General features: G+C 36.8%; 2 protein-coding genes across 2 annotated transcripts; one reads left to right on the top strand and one right to left on the bottom strand.

Annotated features, from left to right (window-relative positions):
- Positions 1–228: 228 nt before the first annotated feature.
- Positions 229–9,506, bottom strand: LOC127801309 (beta-galactosidase 8). Its single transcript, XM_052336296.1, has 19 exons — positions 8,928–9,506; positions 8,748–8,843; positions 8,404–8,516; positions 8,223–8,289; positions 8,044–8,136; positions 7,734–7,877; positions 7,501–7,589; positions 7,276–7,381; positions 7,094–7,181; positions 6,665–6,783; positions 5,228–5,392; positions 3,691–3,884; positions 3,474–3,562; positions 2,882–2,991; positions 2,589–2,702; positions 2,214–2,315; positions 1,228–1,439; positions 775–1,111; positions 229–662 (listed from the first exon to the last, which is right to left on the bottom strand). Exons 1-19 carry the CDS (start codon positions 9,096–9,098, stop codon positions 555–557), a joined length of 2,517 nt encoding a protein of 838 aa, XP_052192256.1. The 5' UTR covers positions 9,099–9,506; the 3' UTR covers positions 229–554.
- A 3,150-nt stretch (positions 9,507–12,656) lies between these two features.
- LOC127801317 (DNA polymerase II subunit B3-1) lies at positions 12,657–21,767 on the top strand. Its single transcript, XM_052336308.1, has 4 exons — positions 12,657–13,426; positions 20,000–20,084; positions 21,073–21,114; positions 21,214–21,767. Exons 1-4 carry the CDS (start codon positions 12,716–12,718, stop codon positions 21,276–21,278), a joined length of 903 nt encoding a protein of 300 aa, XP_052192268.1. The 5' UTR covers positions 12,657–12,715; the 3' UTR covers positions 21,279–21,767.

Genomic DNA, 21,767 nt, shown 5'->3' with positions numbered 1-21,767 from the left:
TATTTTACATTTCACTTTAGAAATCCATATCCAAATATAGCATAAGAGAATTTGATGGGAGGTGACTAGCAAAATATAAAGCCTATATGTCCTGATGCAATATTCATTATTAATGTATCAGTTCTTCTTGTGTTTTTTTTTTTCCCTTTGTCAGTGACCTATTGGCAAACATACCATTAAAAAAGTTTCCATCAAGCCTAGAAGGTTGTTGCTTAATATGCACCACGAGATCACAAAACCAGGTGTGAAGTACTATATTCGCACATTTCGACAGCCATGGAGTATGTTTGTTCTGAGTACTAAAAGGTAATCGTATACATAATTCCTTTTTTCCTGGAATAGATGCAAACAGTAGATAATTTCTGACTAAGACATTAACTTTTGTTTAAGGAGAAGGCAAAATGTAGGATGAGGCACCACTTCTTTTCTGGCGGTCAAGCATTTTATTTCAACATTATTGATCAATCAAGTTGTTTACTTGATTGTACATTTAGGTAGGGCCAAAGCTTTGCTTGCTCCTCCCAAGGTAGACAATACTACACTGCAAAAACTTTTCATGTACAGGAAGCTTCTACTGCTAAACTTTTGGTCACTCCAACACATGGGTCCCCAAATGTATCAATTGAGACTCCGATGCTGCAACTCTTTGATCCAACGCAGGTCTGTAAAAGAATTGTGCTTGTAAGTGAAATCCAATGGAAGGAGATTAGATTAAACATAAAGCCATGTAAAGAACAAAAATGATCTGTATCAAAAGAGTAAGCAAAAGGGAACCTTCTGTATGATGGAAAGAGCTCTGGTGCTGCTGCACTTTCCGTGGCTAAAAGTTCCACAAGTCCCATGAGGAGTTCCAAAGCTTGCAAACTTGATCGAAGAAATGACTTGATTAGGAAAAGGGCATTCCAGTGATAGCATAGGCCCTGGTCCCCTTCCAGTCGTCTGATCTGCATTCCACATGTCAACAGGTTGTGGGTGAGACTCGGAAACGCGCGAGCACAAATTTCCTATCTGTCTTGTGGCAAAAGATAATTGTGTTGGATCTCCACCCATTTCCTCAAACAACACCAAAGTATTCCCACTTGGTTGTAACCATGAACGAGGCACATGGTACCTGCGATGAGACCAACATTAGGAATCATTCATCTATTTGGACAAAGTACTTAGAGCAAAGATCTTATTAAATGCTTTTTCTTTTGGTTTTAGTTTAGTAAAAAGTGCAACACTTACAATTGCTGAGATGGTTTCCCACAGTTCTTGATGCATTTATTTGAATTATATGGGCCTCTATAATTACAGGAATCCGTACAACCAGCATTTGAAGACGTATATGTTGGCCAAAAACGTCCAATGCTTTGGCCGTTCACCCATGCCTCACCTTTTCCCATTCCCGTGAAATCTATTGCAATTGGATCATTGCCAGATGGGCCATCAAAGTTTGTCTACAAAACAGGAATTGTAGATTAAAGAGGAGTTAGAAGTCTTGCATAATAACCTAAATAAAAAGGCATGAGAAAGAAAGTAATACAAGACTAGAGGTGCAAGATATCAAGCGATGCTAGGACATTTATGGAGCATAACTAATCACGTAGTTCATATATTCAACAAAAAAGGTAAATGTAAGAAACTGAGAACAAACAATGCCTTGCCTCATCTACCAAAATCCAGGACTAACCCAATTCCCTAGTTGGTCCATACAACTTTCTTTTTCTTGAACAATTTTCAGTTGGATTCTATGTATTGGAACCTGATATAGCAAGATGATATATCTCAAAACATTATTATATTCATCAACTTTTAGCAGTAATCCAACTAACTAATATCCAGTTCTTCATTTCCCACTAAAATAATAAGCCAATGCTTCTTATTGGTGATTATCTTTCTTTCTTGAGTTATTGTATATTGTCTGTAAAAGTAACCTTAAACTACATTGCTTTTTGTTCCATAATAGTTCATATTACAACCAGGTTCATTCTAATTAGCAACTAAGGCAAATTCTTCAAGCTTTATTCTTGTTCTACGTCTTTTCAGTCCACAAGTAAGCTTTTAGTATCTTTAGCACAATTACCTGTTTCCTGTTAGTTCACTTCAAAAATATCTTACAGTCAAAGAACTCTTTTTGGACAACCTGATAAAGTTGTAGTGCATAACCTTTTACAGCTTTCTGGCCCTAGTTCTTTTAATTTTCCTAATTATGAGCAAAAGAAATAAATTACCTTGTACCAAATCAAGGGTTGCTTCTTGGGTAAGGTGGGTTCTGATACCCAACCTGAAGAACCCCCATTAGAGAGGCCTAATTCTTCACCTTTCAGTCCAACCTGCCCCAAAAGACAAAATTGCATGCATTCTTCAAGTCAAATCAAACATATACCCTTGAAAAGCCAGGAAAATATGCAGTAATGTAAGGATTAATGGTAATGATTTGCTGTTTTACTCATTGTACCCCCTGCATATAACCAGGTCATAGGGAGAAATTTCATGAATGTCACAGTGCCATTTTCCATATGACAGTTCATCTCCTAAATTTACTGAACAAGTACCATTTAGAAATTAAGTAAAAGACGACATTGTAAAAAGCCAAATCAACTTGCCTGATACTTCCATTGTTGTGAGGAGAGATCAATTGTAGATCCATTATTTACACCTTTCAGCTTCACTGGACCAGTAACCCCAGCACCTGATTTGTCAAAGAATGCCCCATAGTTCTGGACAATGTTAATAGGCTCTGATTAGATAATTCTTTCTAGTGTTGTTATGATTGTTGCCAGCACAAAATTGGTAGATAAAAAATTTCTCCACATGGAACCCAATAGTTGAGAATGTAGTGCAGATAAAGGTCTCCCCTTATGAATTCCAATACAAATCTTAATCAGGAAGGTCAAACCTGAAGTCCCACTGTCAAACTCAAGAGATCAATTGTGTTCTTTCCAGGGATGAGTGAGATGGGAAGCTCAATGGCAACTTTGGCATTGTTGCTACTGCCTTTTCCACTCCCTGCAATTGATCATTTGAAAATTTTACATTCATAAGGCACAAAGCAAGAAGAGGCCACTATGATACGAGTGACCAAAACTATTATGTTTTAAGCAGACATTTCAAGCATTTAGCAGCCTTAAAGAGTATACTTAGCAGATATGTTTAATCTCATAAATTTCCAAATTGTTCTAACAGCATTTTAAATTGAAGCAAAGGTAAATATGATAGGTAAAAACTATAATTGATTTTGGGGATCTAGGGGGATGTTCATATAGATCGTGTTCCATTACAACTATGCCACATGGTGATGAATCCTAATAAGATGTCACTTTCTCAGTATCATTTTTGCAGGTGATCAGATTAGGTTTAAAGTGACATCTCCAAAGTAACAGAGTAGAAGTAAAAACTGCAAAGAAACAATATATTTGAGAGGGGGGGGGGGGGGGGGGACACCCTCCCCAAAACTCATTTCCTTGCAACAAACACTTAGTTTCCATCACCTGCAAGTTTCCCATTAACAAAAGCATGAAGAGCATGGCCAAGTGACTCCACATGAAGAACTGTTTGAGATCCACCTTGAATGTCAGTGCTGCAATAAATATTCAGGAAAGGTTATTGAATATATATTTGTGCAATAAATATAACAGCTGACAATATATATATATATATTTACAACTACTGGCTTTCAGATCATTATGAAACAACAGATTTTAATACCTAAGTGAATACCACAGATAGTCACTTTTGTCGGCTGTTGTATTTATTTGTTCCAATAACCCAAGTTTCATGAAGGCATTGTGACTTGAGATACCAATTGGTTCATTAAACCAACTCCAGCCTGCTTTAGAAGCATCAGCATCATCATTTGAAGGTTGAGTCATGAATTTTAGAACTGTAGCCTGAGAATTAATCTGCCATAGGAAATAGAAAATTATCTGATTTGATTATTGGAATAAAGAGAGAGTTTATTTATATGGCCTCATATCTAGAGAAAATGATTAAAAAATCAGATATTGTAAATCTCACATCAAGAGGAAGAAAAAGGATGTAAAGATGTTCACAAAAATAAGAATAGAGACAAGATGGGTTGGAAACCTAAACACTTAGGGGAGAAGGGGCTTCTTTTCCTGAAAGGGTTTTAAAGTAGATGATTACATGGCTCTCTTTCAGGAATAGTGACAGAACTGGACACAGAGCTAGTATCAGATATCAAGTCCAAACATTAATCTTAACTTCTAGAATTGGCTCTCTGGAAATTTAAATTCAAGGGACCTAGAAACTTGTGTTCTATTTTTTCCCCATCCTTTTCTGGTTAGGTTTATGCTTCATGTCAAATCATTGCACAATGGCAATACATATACTGGGATGAGAACTCCAAAAGGCTCCAACATGTAGATGACTGTAACTCTAGTAGCATAGAACATTAGGTACAGCATTAAAACACTTGCACGTAGCTATCACAGATCCAAACCAATGATGAAAAATTCCTAGAATGGACCAATACTGTCATAAGCCATTGCATAAAAGGGTTAGATGCCTCTTTCTTTACTAATTCACAGTTTGATTAGCCAGAATTCTAACAAAGAATCAAGCATTAAAACTGAATACCGGTTAAGTTCTTAACTGGGTATGTATAAAATTGCTAGAACAGACACATAAATAAAGTGGAATAAACATCTTATCTTGATCAGTAAACTTAGAGCTACACTGTATTTATGTTAAAGCAAGGTGTCCTCTATCAAGTCCATGCAACGCTGGACAACTAAGTTTGAAGTTCAAGTTCGTCGTCAAATGACCTGTTGAGTTGTCAGAGAGTACAATTTTTGGAAAAGAAAAATTTTCCTCCTATAACTCAAGGAATATTCTTGCCTCACCACAGGGTTTCAAATTGATTGTGATAGATCTTGCCACAGCCTCATAATTGCTTTCCTTGATTATTCATGAATGGAAAAAAAAAAAAACTGCAACTCCGCAGTTCAAATATCAAACAAAATTATCAACAAGTTCTCACAACAGCATCATCCATCTGTGGTCAAATTCAAAACTCATTATGTTTGATGCAACATATAAGGATCAGAAAGTAAGTCTCCATCCAACTTGTTTTTGTTTTCACTAATGTCAAAGAAAGAAAATAGTAAACTCTACTAGAGTGACATCCTGTAGTCTCAAACCAAAAGAAACAAGCATGCATCTGACAGAGTTTTTCTGAGTAGCATGGTAAAACATGGGACATATTAAAACAGATTGAGCTAACCTTTGCAGTATTAAGCACTACATTTTTGCAGTCAGGTAAGATGCTCACAGACCATGCAGGTAGATGATATGAATTGCCATTGAAGTTCACAGTTGCATCAGATTGTGTACCCACATTGGCAAGAAAAGCAGCACACAAACCTGACTCAGCTTTATAGACACTTGCCTGAAACATCAAAAGGCCATCTTAAGATGAATAAAAAAAAATTCAATGAGCATACAGGAGGCATTATAACATATATCTATAAAACTCTTTTGACCAATATATTTTCTTTGTTCTCATAGCAATGTAGTTTGCCCTGGCATGCAGCCTCTTCATCATAACCCTGATTTATCACTGGGCTCAAGACACTACTACAAATAATGCTTATAATGGATGAGGCCCTGAAGCAGCATAAAGATTACATTAAAAACAAAAACCAACATTTCATCATTCAATTTAATCTTCATGGTTCCATATATAAGAATAAGGCACAGGTGTTGACAGTTCTCGTATTCACACTGAAGTGGCTGGAAGGGAATACAGTTTTTAGACTTCATAAATTGGGATATAAAAGTGAACACACATGCATTCCTCTAGGGAAATGATAAATCATGTCTGACTAATTTCTTAGAGAAGCTGAGTGGAGGTTAACAAGAGTTCAATTAAGACAAGATTCTTCATATTTGAGAATTTGTAGTTAAAGGTTTAACTTCTCACAATGTGTGTTGACTGTTGGCTCTTTTCACACAAACTCGTGCACTACATAAAAAGCCAAGCAATGGACTTGCTGAAGTTGAAAAGGTGGTATGCTCGTACCAATGATAACACTTAGAAAAAAAAAACCCAACAGTAACATAGTTGATAACAAAGCTATTAAAAGAAGTTCAGAAGTTCAATGTTGGATGAAATTTGACAGAATTGGGGGTGTTCCAAGTGCACATGGCTCTCAATTTTGCGAGGGTCAAGGGAGGTTTGTTTTTGTACACAGCCTTACCCTTACTAAGCAGAGAGGTTGGTTCCACAACTTGAACACATGACCAAGTCAAAAAGGAGCAACCTACCATAGCTATCAAGACTAGTCTTCATGAAATTTGATAGAATGAAACACCCACTTTTTTCCTTCAGTAAGTTTGGGTCTAAAACACATCAGTAGCAACTATCAAGTAATAATTCTCCATCCAAGCCTTATCAAAACTTATGGCGTCTGTAACAGGGTATGGAACCATTAGCTATTCATGTAACCAAATTGGTGCAGCCATCATTCGTTTTTCTTTTTTCTTTTCTTTTCTTTTTTTTTTCTTTTTTTTACAGAAACAATCTCAAACAGATCAGGAAAATTTTTTGTCCATGTGGTTACCTTTTAACTCTCACTTGGTATAGAAATTTTAGACTGCTTAATAATCATGGAAACTATTCATGTGATATTGACCACAAAGTAGAGAATGGTAGATATACCTCCAAGTTTGAACCCAAAGACGTAATTGTTGGATCAGTGGCTACCATTGCAGGTTCACAAAGTTTTATGGCTTTATGCAGATCTTTTAGGTGGCCCCACTTGGGTTGTCTAACAATTCCTGCCGGATTAGGGGAAAAATTAAAAGCCTTACATGGAAGATTAATTCAACTATTAAAAGAGGTGGAAGAAAAGTAGGAGCATAGTAATTTAAAGCTTGATGCATCTTTCAGACAATAAAAATACTAATACAGTAACATGCGTCAACCTCTAAGACTTTTAATTGCAGTAATTCATGAGATGGTTATAGTAGTAGTACAGTGGATATGAGATGGAATAATAGTCCTTATTTACACTAAAAACCACAGCCCAAAGTATTTGCAGAATAAGCAAAAATTATAAATGTAAATTGAAGAGGAAGAAATTCATACCATACTCATCGATTGGAGCATCATAATCATAACTTGTAGCAATGAACGGTCCACCAGTAGTCCGGCCAAAGTTAGTCCCACCATGGTACTGATCAAGGGAGGAAAACATATTTATTATGAAAACCATGCTATACCAGGATAAAAATTATCAGGTTCAAGGAAATAGAATAAAATTAGACTACCATATAGTAATTTTGGAAGGTTCCCCCTCGTTGGAAAAAACGTGCCACAGCAAAAGCAAGGTCTTCCACAGGTCTGTGGGGCACAGCTCCACCAAATGAAAGAAACCTGATGTTGCAGAAAACACAGAAAAGTTAAAATGAAGCAAAAGCCAAAATGTTGATAGAAGAGATTTCTGATTGGAAGAAATAAAATATTTTGAGGAACTAAGAAGCCAGACGTCTTACCATCCACTCCAATTCTCAGTCCACATTTTTGGTTTATTGGCAGAGTTGGGGGTGAATTGGTCACAGTAAAACCCATTGCAAGTGTTGATCTTTTAGCATTCAAACAACAAAATGTAGGTAGGTAAAAGCATCAGACAGAGATACTTGAACCATAAAATAAAGCATACTTCCCAAATACAAAATAACACACCCACCCAATAGAAACTATACATAAAATTGAATAATTAACTCACTATAGGATCAGGTGCATCTGATTGCTGGCACATCACCCATGGTACTCCAGTATCCAAGGATGTAGCCATACTTGCTGCCCATTTAATATAAGTTTTTGCAGCAGGTCCATATGCTGCATCAATGTTCCCATATTCATTTTCAATCTAGCATAAAATTAACAATTACCCTCTTATTAGCCCACTCAATTACCAAAAGATGAAATCTAATAAACAGAAAATATTGAGGTAATGCCACACAGAAGCTACAAATACAGAATGCTGAATAATATTGCAATTCAAACTGAATTGTTAAAGAAAGTAACAGACTAACCTGAGATAAGATAATGGGTCCACCTTGAGATGCAAAGAGATTTTCTTGCTTCATCATGTCCACAATCTTCGCTGTGAATCTCTTCATTTCAGCCTAAAACAGAAGATACTAATAAGGATGCATGGACCGGCAGCTTAAATTTTTAAATGCAGGAACAGCGTTAAGACTTGAGGCTATACCTTGAATGGCTCATTATCAGTTCGGAATTGAATTCCAGGTACGAAATGCAACCAAAGAGGAAAGCCACTGTTCAAAAATGACAAAACAATTTGTCTATAAATGAATGTTCACCGATAAGAATTGTATAGGCCAGACACGATAATATCAACGGAGCGGAGTTATAAAACTGTATTACTTTACCCGTAGTTCCATTCAGCACAAACATAAGGACCGATGCGCAGATGGACATATAGCCCAGCTTCCGCAACCAATTTGACAAATTTAACTAAATCTTTTCTTCCCTCAAAATCATACTGAAATGACACAATTCATTGGAGTGAGTTCTCATTTACTCTATCTTTGAGTTTGATGATTCCATCAAAATAAGGAGAATTCACCAAATCCCTGTTTGGTAGCTTAGAAAAATTAGGAAAGTAAAATTTACAGCTCATCGATAGCACGAACAAAAATATCGTTATCGGCCTATCTTTTTCTTCCGCTTTGCTTAACAGTAAAATTGAGACCAATTGCAAGAGAAACAACACCTGTTCTCGAACAGGTTCGTGCAAGTTCCAGAAAACGTAGGTCTCGATCACATCCAGTCCTCCATCCTTAGATTTCTGAATAAGGTCCGGCCACATCTGCACGAATTTTTCCATGTACAGTACATACATTTAGATACAGACATCGGCAGAGAGAGAGAGAGAGAGAGAGAGAGCGCCTACTTCTGGAGTGCTGCGAGGATAATGAATGGAGCCGGAAATGAACACCCTGCGCTGGCCGTCGATCACCAGAGCACGGTGGTCGTAGGTCACATTGGCGGCAAACGTCGCCGCCACGACAAGGCCGACCGTCAAAAGCCACAGAATCGAAAGCCTCGTCCCTCTCATGGTCATGGCGATGAGAAACAACACCTTCAGCCGTTGCAACTGTTCTTAAAACCTGTTTTCGTAAAATACTTTCGTGGAAGCAAGAATTTACTTTGATTTTTGCTTTGCTTGGCTGCGATGCCTTTCCTGTTGCTTAACCGCCTTGTAAAACGCACGGAAAACACGATTGCTAAGGTGAAACTGAGAGGGAATCAAAATGTAGGAAGGGAGCTAAGCTATCCTACACCGGAGACGACACGCCTCCTCTCGTATGCTTACGCGAATGTGTCATCCTCTTCGTCTGCTTCTGCTCTGTCTTCTTCTTCGTCGTCCTTCTTTCTCTGCCGCTTTTAACACTCACTAAGAGCTCAATTCCCTTCACTCTTGCGGGACAGATCATTTTCCGCCCGTCCATTCCATTGCTTTCACATTTGCAAGGCACTTTCCCATTTTTATCCTCGCCATTTGATGTATATTTCTCCCGCTGGCCACACAGGTCTCCCTCACGCCACCGACGCGGTTCAACTGTACTTTTACCGCTGACACCGTAGCAAACACCATAGCAGTTGCTATTTCTTCATTAAGTAATTATTATTATCATTTCATAATCTTTCAGTTAGCAAATCAGTAAGGATTTTTTTTTCAATATTTACGGACCACATGGACTTAGGAGGGGTGCTTTATCGCCACGTGTCTCGGGAGCTGGTTGGGCCCACCACAGCAGTAGTGGAGTTGTAGGCCGATGGAGTCGGTGCGAATAATCGCGAGGCTCACCATCAAAGTGATTTCTGACGTGTAGTCCTCGACAGCATTCAGCATCATCAGCAGCAACTCAAAATTCTTTGAATTGGTGATTTCCCACCCAGCTTAAACTTTGCTTCGAGGTGCTCAACGCCAAATCTAGGTACTAGTCACCGATTCCACTCCTACTACTACCCAACAAAACAAATAGAATTGGGATTAGGGGTCACAGGTTGCTCATTTAAACTAATTGGTTATTGCTCTAGTTACAGCCAAAGTGCCTGCCTCCTATCCCATCAATCGGCCGCGCCCATTGCCATCAATCACGGCGATGATTGAACCAGGTTTAGATGGCAACAACACAACGTGGTGGACTCCTTGTCGCAATGCTTTCTACCAAAGATCCACTACTACCACTGAACCAGATATATTATAGGGACGATCTGTTAAATTAATGTTCAATTTGCCGTGATAGCTATATCAAAATCAATAATAAACATATAAATTAAAAATATTAATTTCTAATTTTTGTATGTACACATTATTTTAATTATATTATAGATGTCACAATCAACATATTATATTACAAAAAAATTACTGCAATGTAATTGTTGCGTTATTACTTGCTATGTTGATTTTGTTGCGAATTATGCGTGTTCATAATGGATCGAATATATTTTAGCACTCGTTTATAAATTTTTAAATACATAATAATTTTATTATTTTATTAAATATTATGAAATACAGTCCATTTATAATCAGTAATGTTTCATAACTAAAATCAAGATGCAACATTGTCTAAAAACAAGAGATATTTATTATATTTTAATAATGACCTTAAATCAACTAATAAAAGTACTTGAAATTGAAAAAGAATATCATAAATGGATCTCGTAAAAAATTCAAAAGTATTTATATCTTATTAACTAATATCCTAATAACACTGGCTAACATTGTCCATAATTTAATAGTTATTAAAATTTTTAAAGAGTAATAAGTGTATCTTATTTTTAAATAAAATACCAGTATTGTGCCTAATATCTAAATAATTTAATTAGTTAATTAAATTGTTTTAAAATATATTTTGTTTTTCAGTATTTACAAATAAAATAAAACTATCACATCTTAAATATTATCCTTAAATTAATAATTAACATTACACAATTTAATATGATTGAAGTTTTTGATTTCTAATTTTCTTCTCCAGCCAGTTTGATCACCATTTTGGACGTGCCAGCTGCCCCGCTGTCCTTTTGCATGACCCATCTGTGTCGTTATTCAATGATTTCGTATTACTAAATTTAGACCCCAAAAAAAGGTTAATTTGACAAAAATATAATTGATTTAAAATATTGAAAATAAGATAGGCATTATATTTTTAGTAAGAAAATTTTATTTTTAGTAATTATTTTCATAATTTGAAAATGATGCAATACCATTTGAATAAGATGGGCATTATATTTTGAGGAATGCTAGAGTAAACAGTTACAAAATAATAATAAGTATATTTTATTTTTAAAATAAGATAGGCATTTATAATTTGTTTGGTAGGGGTTGGCCAGGGGACCCAATACTCGTAATGAGGCTGATATAGAAATAAATAAATATTATCTTTTAACAGAGCTTTCCATTTAAATAAGTCTCGTACCTTCATATTTTTAAGACACTAATTAAGTGATTAAATTATAATAAATTATGATTCATACTAGTAAATCGTGAATTCGATTCTTTATCTTACACAATAAGACAAAATCTCTACTTGTGATTTACCTCATTTGTCAAAATAAATGGCACGAGCAATGAAAAAAACATGCAAAAACAATAATACCAAATCTCGCCTCTCCATGTTTTCATAATTTACAAAATGTTATTTTAGATTCCACGATGTCTCTCCCAATCTCTTATTATTATTATTTAGAGGATCATTATATTCTTCTTATCATCATCAAAAATATATAAATTTTAATTTACATATTATAACAACTAGACGAGGCACTATGAGATTAAGGTATACAATAACATAAATATCATTTATATTTGTCTAAATTTATTTGAGAATTTTCAATTACTACCTTCAATTTGATTTTTTAATTTAATCAAGGTATAAATGGAGAAACGTAATGAAAATTTCACCTAAAACTCCCTTTTTGTTATTTGTGCGACTTTAAAGTGCTGAGTTCCTTAATTTTTGTAATTTATTTGGTGATGACCAAAAGCATAAATATTTTATTTAACTTGACTCTAGTAACTATTTGACTCCTTAGGGTGGATTTATTAAATCTTTGAACTTTTAATTTTAGAACAATCGCACATATTATTTGATAATATGTTATGTGTAAATTAAACGTAGTTTGACTGTGGATTCCTAATGAAAAAATGTCACGTATCTCAATGCTGCAAGAGAAAAGGCGATATCGACGATAAACGACGTGACAGAGGTAGAAGTTGGCAACCCTGTGCTTGTTTGTTAATATCAATTATAAAAAATTGAATTGATTATAAATATATTTTATTCTTATACAAAATTACTTGTCAATAAGAGCATTTTTAATTTAAAATAAAATGTAATAATATATGTTATTTGAAAACAGGTAGAAAAAGGTATCGTGTTAAATAAGTTGCTTTGTTTTAATTATGGGATAATTTACTTATAGTTTCGAACTTGAAACTAATTTAATCATTATACTTTTTAAGGAAAAAAAAAAAAGGTTCCTTACGGCAAATAGCCCGTTATTCAATTTCACAATGTTTTCTGTAATAAAAGCCCATTAGGAGGGCCAGGATGAAGGCCCATTGTCATATAAATAGCCCAATTACTATTGGACTCTGGAATTTGAACGGCTGTGCCCTGACGCTGATTGAGGGGGTTAGAGAGAGAGAGAGAGAGAGAGAGCGAGGGAGAGATGGCGAAGGCCAAACGGAAAGAAGATGAAACCGGGAGAGGAAAGAAGAGGAAAACAATGGAAGATCAGAGCAAGGTGCAGGTGCAGAGTAAGAATAAGAACAGAAAGAGTAGTAAAAGTGTCAGTAATGGCGTAAAAGATCAGATAATCGAGGACGATGAGCCGGAAGTTCTGGTCGCACCGAATTCGAGTTCTGACTCTGAAAACGACCAGGAAGACGAATTTGCTCGAGTTGAAGATACCGAGGGCGAGGAAGAAGAAGAAGAGAGCGCTGAGGCAGCGAGGCAGCAACGAGATGGGAACGAGAAGAAGAAGAGGAAGAAGAAGAAGGGGGATACGGATAAGAATGATAAAAAGAAGAATAAGAAGAAGAAGAAGAAGGGGGAGACGGACAAGAATGAGAAGGAGAAGAAGAAGAAAAGGGACACGGATAAGAATGAGAAGAAGAAGAAGAAGAAGAAAGGGGATACGGAAAAGAATGAGAAGAAGAAGAAAGGGGACACGGAAAAGAATGAGAAAAAGAAGAAGAAGGGGGACACGGATAAGATTGATAAGAAGAAGAATAAGAAGAAGCAGAAGGATAAGGATAGCAATGCGGAGAATGAGATTGATTGTGCATTTCCTATGAGCCGTGTCGGTAGGATGATAAAGAGCGAGGATCCTGATATTCGCATATTCAACGACGCCATTTTTCTCATCAACAAAGCTTCGGTACGCCTAGTTTCAATATGTTAGGGTTCTTGCATTGTCTATTTTAGGTGCGTGTGCGTGTGCCTGCAATGTATGCTAATTGTCTATGAGGACATACTTGCTCCGATGGTTGTGCAGTACCCCTGTTTGTATCAATTCCTAATTGATAGTCAATGTTTAAATTAGGTAACATGATCGTTGTTGGACAAAAACCATCATCACCGTACCGGAAACCTCTTTATTCCCTTTTTCAAGTCTGGAACATTAAGAAGTTTGAACTTATTGGCTAAGCAAAACTAGGATTGGCAGTCACTACATACTCAGTAACGATGAATCATGTTCACAACCACAAAACTTCTTATTCCAGGCCACATGTTTCAGATTGAAAGGGAGTGGCCCCTGATCTGAAACCCCACATTCCAAAGCTATAGTAGTATGATCATGGACCTCAAACTAGAAGCAAGTTTGAACCACATCCAAGAAATGGTTTCCCAACTTGGGGACAAGAGAAATCATCTATCAATATGGGCCATAGAAGAACTACCCTTTGAAACAACCTTAGTGAATGGGACCCCCTACCAGTAGGTCTCTTATGCCCTTCTGTATGAATGCGGAGAAGGTTCTCATCACTCTTGATCTAGGAGATGCCGCTCCATTCTCGTCCTCCAACACCTAGGGCTTCTCTAGGGTTGCCTCACAATGTATAGCTCCTCCTAATGACCCTTGTGTATTTTTCACTCCAAAGACCATTGAATCATGAGAGCACTACTTAAACAATCTCGAACATTCCTAAAAAGACTCAAGATAGAAAAATTGCCTACTCTCACCTCCGCTTGGTCACCCCTCTAGAGTCCCAAAGAACTAATACACAAATGCAATACAAATAACTCCAAGAAACTGCCGATCTACCCACTGAAAATAACCACAAATTCCTAAGAAAAGCACGGGAAACCTCCTCCATCTTTATTTCCTCTAAAGATTGCTTTTCCTCATCTAAAACCTTTGACTTATCTCCATCTGCAAGGATCATTTAAATCCGGCATTCCAGTACACTAACCTACACAAGACTAAAGATCTAGTAATACCTGCAATTCTCCACCTTGAAGGGTGGAGCTAGGGATGGCAATGGGTTAGGTACGGGGTGGTAAACCATGAACCAACATGACCCAGTTAAGATTACCCCATTTAGCCAGCGGTGGAAATTTAACTCAACCCTGGGACCCTACCCCATGGCCACTGATCAGGTCTGGACGAGGAGGGGATGGGATTTATATAGCTTGCCTCACTCCAACCCTCTACCTATGTTTAAATCATATTTATATATCTTATGTGAGTGTATATTTACATTATTATACATTAATACTCAAATCCTATCCAATTAGTTGTCCATTAAGTAACTTGTTTATATGCTAACTGGTTTTTCATTTGTTTGCCAAAGATGAACCTATCTAGTTGGTAGAGGTCATATGTGATAGATGAATATGATTGACTGTTTTATTTCTCAAGTAATGGTGTATAACTTTAGATGGATATTTTAAACAAGTTTTAGTTGTCACTATAAATCTGTAAACTTTATTTATACTCATGACGTTATGGTTGCTGTGAACATATTCTACAGACGGAATGATTTATTATTTTTGGCTTAAGTTATAACATGGTGTACAACAACAAGATTTCTGTTTTATTAAGTGTCATTTTTTTGTTTGTTATTTTTATAATTTGAGAGAACTTTATGTATTATTGCTACCAAAAAAAAAAAAAAAATCATTATAAATTATTCATATATTACGAGTCTGGCCATTTCCCAGTTGGGGGCAGAACAGAAATTTCGTTAAAGATTTGTGCCTGGCTGGGTATGAATCGGGGTGAGAAAAACCCACCTTGTTGTCACTTTCCCCATTTTAATGCAACTCATTCTGCCTGTTTATCATTCCTTTTACCTGTCTGCCTAATTCATTCCTTTTACCTGTCAAATCCTCTGACCACTCCATTTATACTTTGTGCCTACCAAGCTGATACTTTACATTATTCAACTAGTTTCCTGTTTAGCCTCTTAAAACATTTTAGCAGGTTAATTTCAATGTAAAACTATAGGAACATGAAATAATTAAAGCATTTCCCATTTTGACCAGCCACACAAATCATAAAAAATCAAACAGTGCTGCATTATTCCAAATATGTATATAAATCATCCATATGTGATAATAAACCATAACTTGCATTCCTTAATTTCCAATAATCATCATATTTAAGTAAAATGTAATTAAAAAATATTATAAAAATTTAAAAAAAATAAAAACTAACTATTTTACCCTTGTTGATATTTCTAAACTTCTTTTCTTGATGCACACACTAATACAAATCAGATTGAAACATAAATATTACGACAGGTTGCAAATCACATATCAAAATCTCTACACAAAAATGAACTGTAAGTCAATTTCCGAATCTAGATCTTGACCTCAAATTGCTACTTCAAAATCAAGAATCTTGCCAAAATAAATAAATAGAACTTATTTTAGATCACATGCTTTCTATAAAGAAAAATAAGCAATATAGGACAAGATCTCCAATTAACATAAGCCAAAAGTTTCCTCTAGAATGACTAATATAAAAAAAAAATATATCTTCAAATATGAAGGAATGTATCCATATCTAAAACAAAGGATAATTGCATAAAATCTGTCAAATAAGTGTCCATAGTTACCATAAACATTGTATGTTAGGATGCTAATTTTGTGGTACAGAGGGGGTTGGTTTAATTGGTTTGTTATTTTGGGTTGTGGTACGTTTTGTTGTTATACTTTGAAATTAGTTGGATTGATACTTTGCTATTGCAGAAGTTGGTTTGTTTGGTTTTGTTTTTTAATTCTTTCTGGTGTTCCTATACAACTTATCCATTGAAGGATCCCACACAAATGAAGCTAGGTTTGAACATAAGCATAATTCCAACTGTAATTGAATATACAAGAAAGTGACGTAGACAAGTTGCCTTTTCCCAAATTTTCTTTGAAAGTTATTCTTATTTAAGTTCCCTAGTGTCAGTATCCTAAGATCCGACAAGCAATTTCTCCTCAATGAATGGAAATTAGGGCAGAAATTTGGGGGATAATTGAGAGAAGAACGGAGGAAGAATAGAAGAACAGGAGGGAGCGAGAGAAATTGAGAGAGAGATATCTGAAAATGACCGGATAATTCTCAATACTTCTCATTAGCTGGGTTAGTGTTTATATACTAAGCCCAGATGCAACTTGACATTGTTGCCAAGCCAACTACAAGGTACAATTCAAGCAGCAACTTGAAGGTACAACCGCATATAACTGCCATACAAAATGAATAAGGAACGCGAGGGTTCCTGATAAATACCCCCCTCCCCCCCTAGAATTTATTGTCCTCAAGAAATACAATGACTTCCTTTATTTGTGGACTTCCAGCTCCCCAATATCAGCCTGTCTGTTTCTTCTCTTCCACAGCCTGTATGGAGCAATCTTGAAATTTTTTTGTAATTTCTTCCCTGTCAGCAGTTTTCATGCTCCCCTCTCCAAGCTGCCAGTAAGTGTCACCTTCTTTCCTTCCTTCTCAAAGGTAACCTCCAATTTGTTAAAATCAAATATGATGGGGCTGAATGTGCTCATCCAATCCACTCCTAATACAATATCACATTCGCCTAATTTTAACATCCGAAGGTCAGTGATGAATCCCTCCCCGTGCATTGCCCAACTAAAGTGGGTACACTTGGAATTTCTGTACATCTTACTTCCATTTGCCACAGTGACCAACAAAAGAAGAGTATTCTTCAATTTACAACCCAAGTCCCTGGCAGTGTTTTCATTAAGAAAACTGTGTACTGCCACTATCGACTAATATCATCAGCTTCCTCCCTTTTGTTTGGCCTTCCACTTTTATGATTTTATTAGAGGGACACCCTTCTAAAGCATGCAAGGAAATTCCCCCTTCTTCAATCTCATCAGTGGCTGCTATTTCCTCTGTCAACTCGTTTTCTTCTTCTTATTAGAGGGACACCCTTCCACTTTTACAGTTGTGTCCAGGAGAATATTTTTCTCCACATTTAGAACATAGTCCCATCTGTCTCCTCTGTGAAGTTGATGGATCTTGGGGAGGTTTTTGCACCCATTTTCCCTTACTGATCCCAGAGTTGAAATTCCTAGTAACTGAGTACATCTGTGCCTCTCCTGATTCAAATCCTCTAAACTGAATTATGTTCTTTTTTGCTAAAGCTTCTACTGTTAATTCCTGCAACCAAGCACTGTCCGCAGCCTGTTTGACTGTCCTTGGTTGTAACATCTTGACTGTAGGCCATAATTCTTCGCTCAAGCCACTGATGAAGCTTGAGACAAACTACGTCTCAGTAAGATATGGATTGAGATTGAGCATCAAGGACCTCAATTCCTCAAACTTCACGTGATATTTCTGGACGGAACTCTCTTGCCTCAGTTTATTAAATTCTTCTACTACATTTGTCATGTTTCTATCTCCAAATCTGCCGCAGAAATCTTCAACAAAATCTGTTCAAGTGTAATTACCTTGCAACAGGGTCCAGCTTTGAAACCATGAGTCTGCCACATCATTAAAGTATGCAGAGGCTAGGGTGTTCCTCTGCTGTTCTGGTATGTGGTACAAGGAGAAGAGTTTTTCACAGCGCTGAATCTACCATCTCGGAATCTGGCCTTCGAACATCGGAATGTCCAGCTACCAGCTTCGGCATAGGAAAACACGGCTGATTTTGTGTAGCTGGTATTTCCTGCCTCCTTCCGACAACTCTCTCTAAATTCTCTCCAATCACCACAGGTTCCACCTCCAATTCTACAGAACCAGCTGTCCTAGGAGCTGGTCCGAATCCTGGAAGGATCGGATCAGTCTGTTCCCTAGGAGGAAAATCGGGAGAGATACATACTTGAGGCTGCCTCGTAAACATCACCATGAATTGCTGCATCTGCTCTCGCATCTTATTGCTCATCTCCTTGCGTATTTGTCTGACAGCACAGCTTTTGATCCATGACTTCCAATCTCCGATCCATCGATTCGACTTTCTGATACATCACGAGGATCGCCTCATGATTCCTGTTGGCTCCAACTTCCGGTGAATTCACACGCGATTGAAGATTGGTTACTGTCGTGTTCATCTACTGCAGCTGGGACTCAAAATTCTTCCGTGTACTGTCGGCCATAGCTAGACCTCACAGGAAACAGCTTGAATCAGTAATCTAGCTTCAGTCAAATGTCCGCCTACGATCGCAATTGCCATTGATCAGCAATCGCGTAATGAGTCTGCACTCGCTTCAATTGCTGTTCAACCGCCATCAGCCGCCGTCCTGCTTTGCCTTCACAACTGAGAACGCCAGAATTCTCAGCTGAGGAACGATCAGCATGGATACCTATTGTCAGGATCCTAAGATCCGACAAGCAATTTATCCTCAATGAACGGAAATTAGGGCAGAAATTTGGGGGAGAATGGAGGGAGAATAGAAGAACAGGAGGGAGTGAGATCTGAAAATGACTGGACAATTCTCAATACTTCTCATTAGCTGGGTTAGTGTTTATATACTAAGCCCAGATGCAACTTGATGTTGGCGCCAAGCCAACTACAAGGTACAATTCAAGCAGCAGCTTGAAGGTACAACTGCACACAACTGCCATATACAAAATGAATAAGGAATCCCTTTATAGAACATGAGGGTTCCTGACACCTAGTTTTAAATAGTTCTAACAAAATTCGTACATGGCTTGGGATTGCCATTCTTGGGGATCCATATCTAGTCTTATCTACAAGTAAAAGCTGTAGTTAAAATTGATGCAAGAAATGAATTTCACTTGGTGAGATCAAGTCTATCTACAAGTAAAAGCTGTAATTAATATGTTGTTATTATTGTTTGTAATGATGTTCATATTTTAACTTGTTATGCTTGCTTTCCTTGATCATAGAGAATTCTCTGAATATATAATTTGGAACTGTAGAAGTAATCTGAAATAAAGAAAACCTTAAGACAATAATAAACACATTAACACAGGGTAACACAATCTTTAAAAAGAAAAAAAAAAGGGGGAGGAGAAAACATTAAGAAACAAATTGCTCTAGGAAGGGACAGCTCAAAAAGTGAAGATAAATATGTTTGAGATATATAAGAAAAGACATTATATAATTGCTAAGGAGAAATGATTATAACGAATGTTGACTTGCTAAGGAGAAATTATGCCTGAATGCTTTAGGCTATCTGAATGAACTTGCTGCTTTTGGACTTGTTTTATCGCTTCAGCAATTAAACACCAGTGGGGTTATACCTTGGTAAACACATGAGTTTCATGCACAATATTTCCAAAATGTGCATGGTGTTGAACCACATGTTCACCTTGAAAATGAAAATACTGGTGATGGGGGAAGAGATGATTGTGGATAGAACTATCCATGATTAAATATTGTTTTGGCATGAACTTGTGTTTTCCTCGAAGTTCTGGGTTTGGGAAATATTTTCCAGCCCACTGCTTTTGAGGAAACCAATCAGTATAGGATCAGTTTGTGTCAAAGCTTCTCCCATTATACTATTTTATCTCACCTTTTGTTTTCTTTGGTTGCAGGTAAAGTTTCTTGAATTATTTTGTAGGGAAGCATATGCTTGTGCTTTTCTGGATCGTAAGAATCAACTCGAGTACAAGCATCTATGTAATGTCTCTTCTGCTGCTCTATGGTTATTAGAAATCAATTTGATTGGTTATGGTTATAAATCAGTTATATTTAGCATCTGCAGGAGCTTTAAATGTTTGTTTTCTTTGTATGCATTATTGTGATCTGGTTTTTGGACTGGAAATTCATGAAAACGCCAGTAGTCTTACTGGTGCTATTCACCCAATTTCTATAGCATTAAGACTTTTTTCCCTAGTATTTTCTCTGAGATGCTATTACTGGAAGTGGTTTCTCCCAGTTTCTATGGCATGCAAGTTTATGAGCTGACATTATAATTCCACCCGTGAATTCCCAAATGGTATTTTTGATCTTAGCTGCACATTATATTGCTACTAGGTCATTATCCCTTGCAATCTGTTTGGAGTACTTCATTCTTGGAATTATTGTTTTTATGACCTCCTTTCCTTTTAAGTTTTTTTTTTTCTTTTCCTGTTTATATGGTTTTCTGAGGGTGCCATAATAGCAATGGTAAGGTTGGTCCTCTGGTTCCAGTCGTGAAAATAGCCTCTTTGCAAAGCATTAGTAAGGCTTTGTAGAAAGATGCCCTTCCGCAACTTTCACAAAACGGGGAGTCTTGGTGCACTAATGAGTCTTTTTTTTTTTTTTCTTGTTTAATATGGTTTTGTCTAACTAAGATTGTAGTACTGTTTACCGAAGTAGTCCTGATGCGTTCTCTTAACATGAGTTGAAAACCATGAGCATAATGCGATCTAGCAACGGGCAAGGACCGAGTGCATTCAACGGTGTATTGAATAATTTGAAGTCTCTTGTCGGCACGTGGCATTTGAAATTGGTAGCAATAAAGAATCATGCAGTTGTCTCCAACAGCATTCAGATTGTGGAGCAAGTTTGAATTTAATTAGGAGAGACTTAAGCTTTAATTTTTACGTATTAGAGTAATTTAAAGTTTGGCCATATTTTGCAATGGCAGGTTTTTAATTTGAATCTTTCTTTTGTGTTGTTTCAGCATCGGTTGTTGGTAAGAGAAAGAGATTTGACTTCCTTTCAGGTACTTCCAACCTTCCATTTGCAGCTAATATTTGAATGTTTTCGTAAATGGAGACTATTTGGAATTTATGATGTTATATTTCTGCATATATGTATCCAGATTTTGTTCCCCAAAAAGTGAAGGCTGAGGATGCTTTGGCGGAGGTTTCATCTGCTGGGACTTAAAAAGGCTATGTTTCTCAAGGTGCATATTCCGTGGGCCCTTAAGCCTGATCTTAGGATCCCTTAGCCTAGTTTTGGTCTTCTCCGGGCTGGGGGAGTAGGATGCCACGACAACCTCTGGGTTAGGATGTCTCTTCTTTTCTTTAAGGAGCCATGGATAAATCACCTGAGAGCTCATCAGCTAGCTTACGAGTTCATCCTCGAACTCATCATCGGGTGTCTTCTTTATGCAAGGATGGGCGCAGTTTGGAGAGGATATTAAATACATTAGAAAAGGCCTAAGAAAGCAACCGTGCTCTTCAATTTTTCTCTTGTAAATTGCATATGTATGTATCTCTACTAAGTGGAAACTAATGGGTCATAGGAATTGCTTCTCAGGCTTGGCTCCTTGAAGCATTGTTATAGGGCTACCTTATGTTGAAATGCCACGATTTTAACTGAGTTGCTGCTGCTGCTTCAGATTCAGATTCGAGAATCTTCTCTTTGAACAAA

Source organism: Diospyros lotus, chromosome 1 (genome assembly GCF_014633365.1).
Source record: "Diospyros lotus cultivar Yz01 chromosome 1, ASM1463336v1, whole genome shotgun sequence".
NCBI classification, from domain to species: domain Eukaryota; kingdom Viridiplantae; phylum Streptophyta; class Magnoliopsida; order Ericales; family Ebenaceae; genus Diospyros; species Diospyros lotus.
The sequence above is the reverse complement of the archived record's forward strand: the minus strand, read 5'-3'. Positions and strand labels throughout refer to the sequence as shown.

Coding starts and splice junctions, on each gene's coding strand:
- LOC127801317 (XM_052336308.1), top strand. CDS start 12,716: ATGGCGAAGGCCAAACGGAAAGAAGATGAAACCGGGAGAGGAAAGAAG. Junction 13,427..19,999: donor TTCTCATCAACAAAGCTTCG/GTACGCCTAGTT, acceptor CTTTGGTTGCAG/GTAAAGTTTCTTGAATTATT. Junction 20,085..21,072: donor ACTCGAGTACAAGCATCTAT/GTAATGTCTCTT, acceptor GTGTTGTTTCAG/CATCGGTTGTTGGTAAGAGA.
- LOC127801309 (XM_052336296.1), bottom strand. CDS start 9,098: ATGACCATGAGAGGGACGAGGCTTTCGATTCTGTGGCTTTTGACGGTC. Junction 8,290..8,403: donor TGTGCTGAATGGAACTACGG/GTAAAGTAATAC, acceptor ATTTTTGAACAG/TGGCTTTCCTCTTTGGTTGC. Junction 2,992..3,473: donor TGTTAATGGGAAACTTGCAG/GTGATGGAAACT, acceptor GATCAATTGCAG/GGAGTGGAAAAGGCAGTAGC.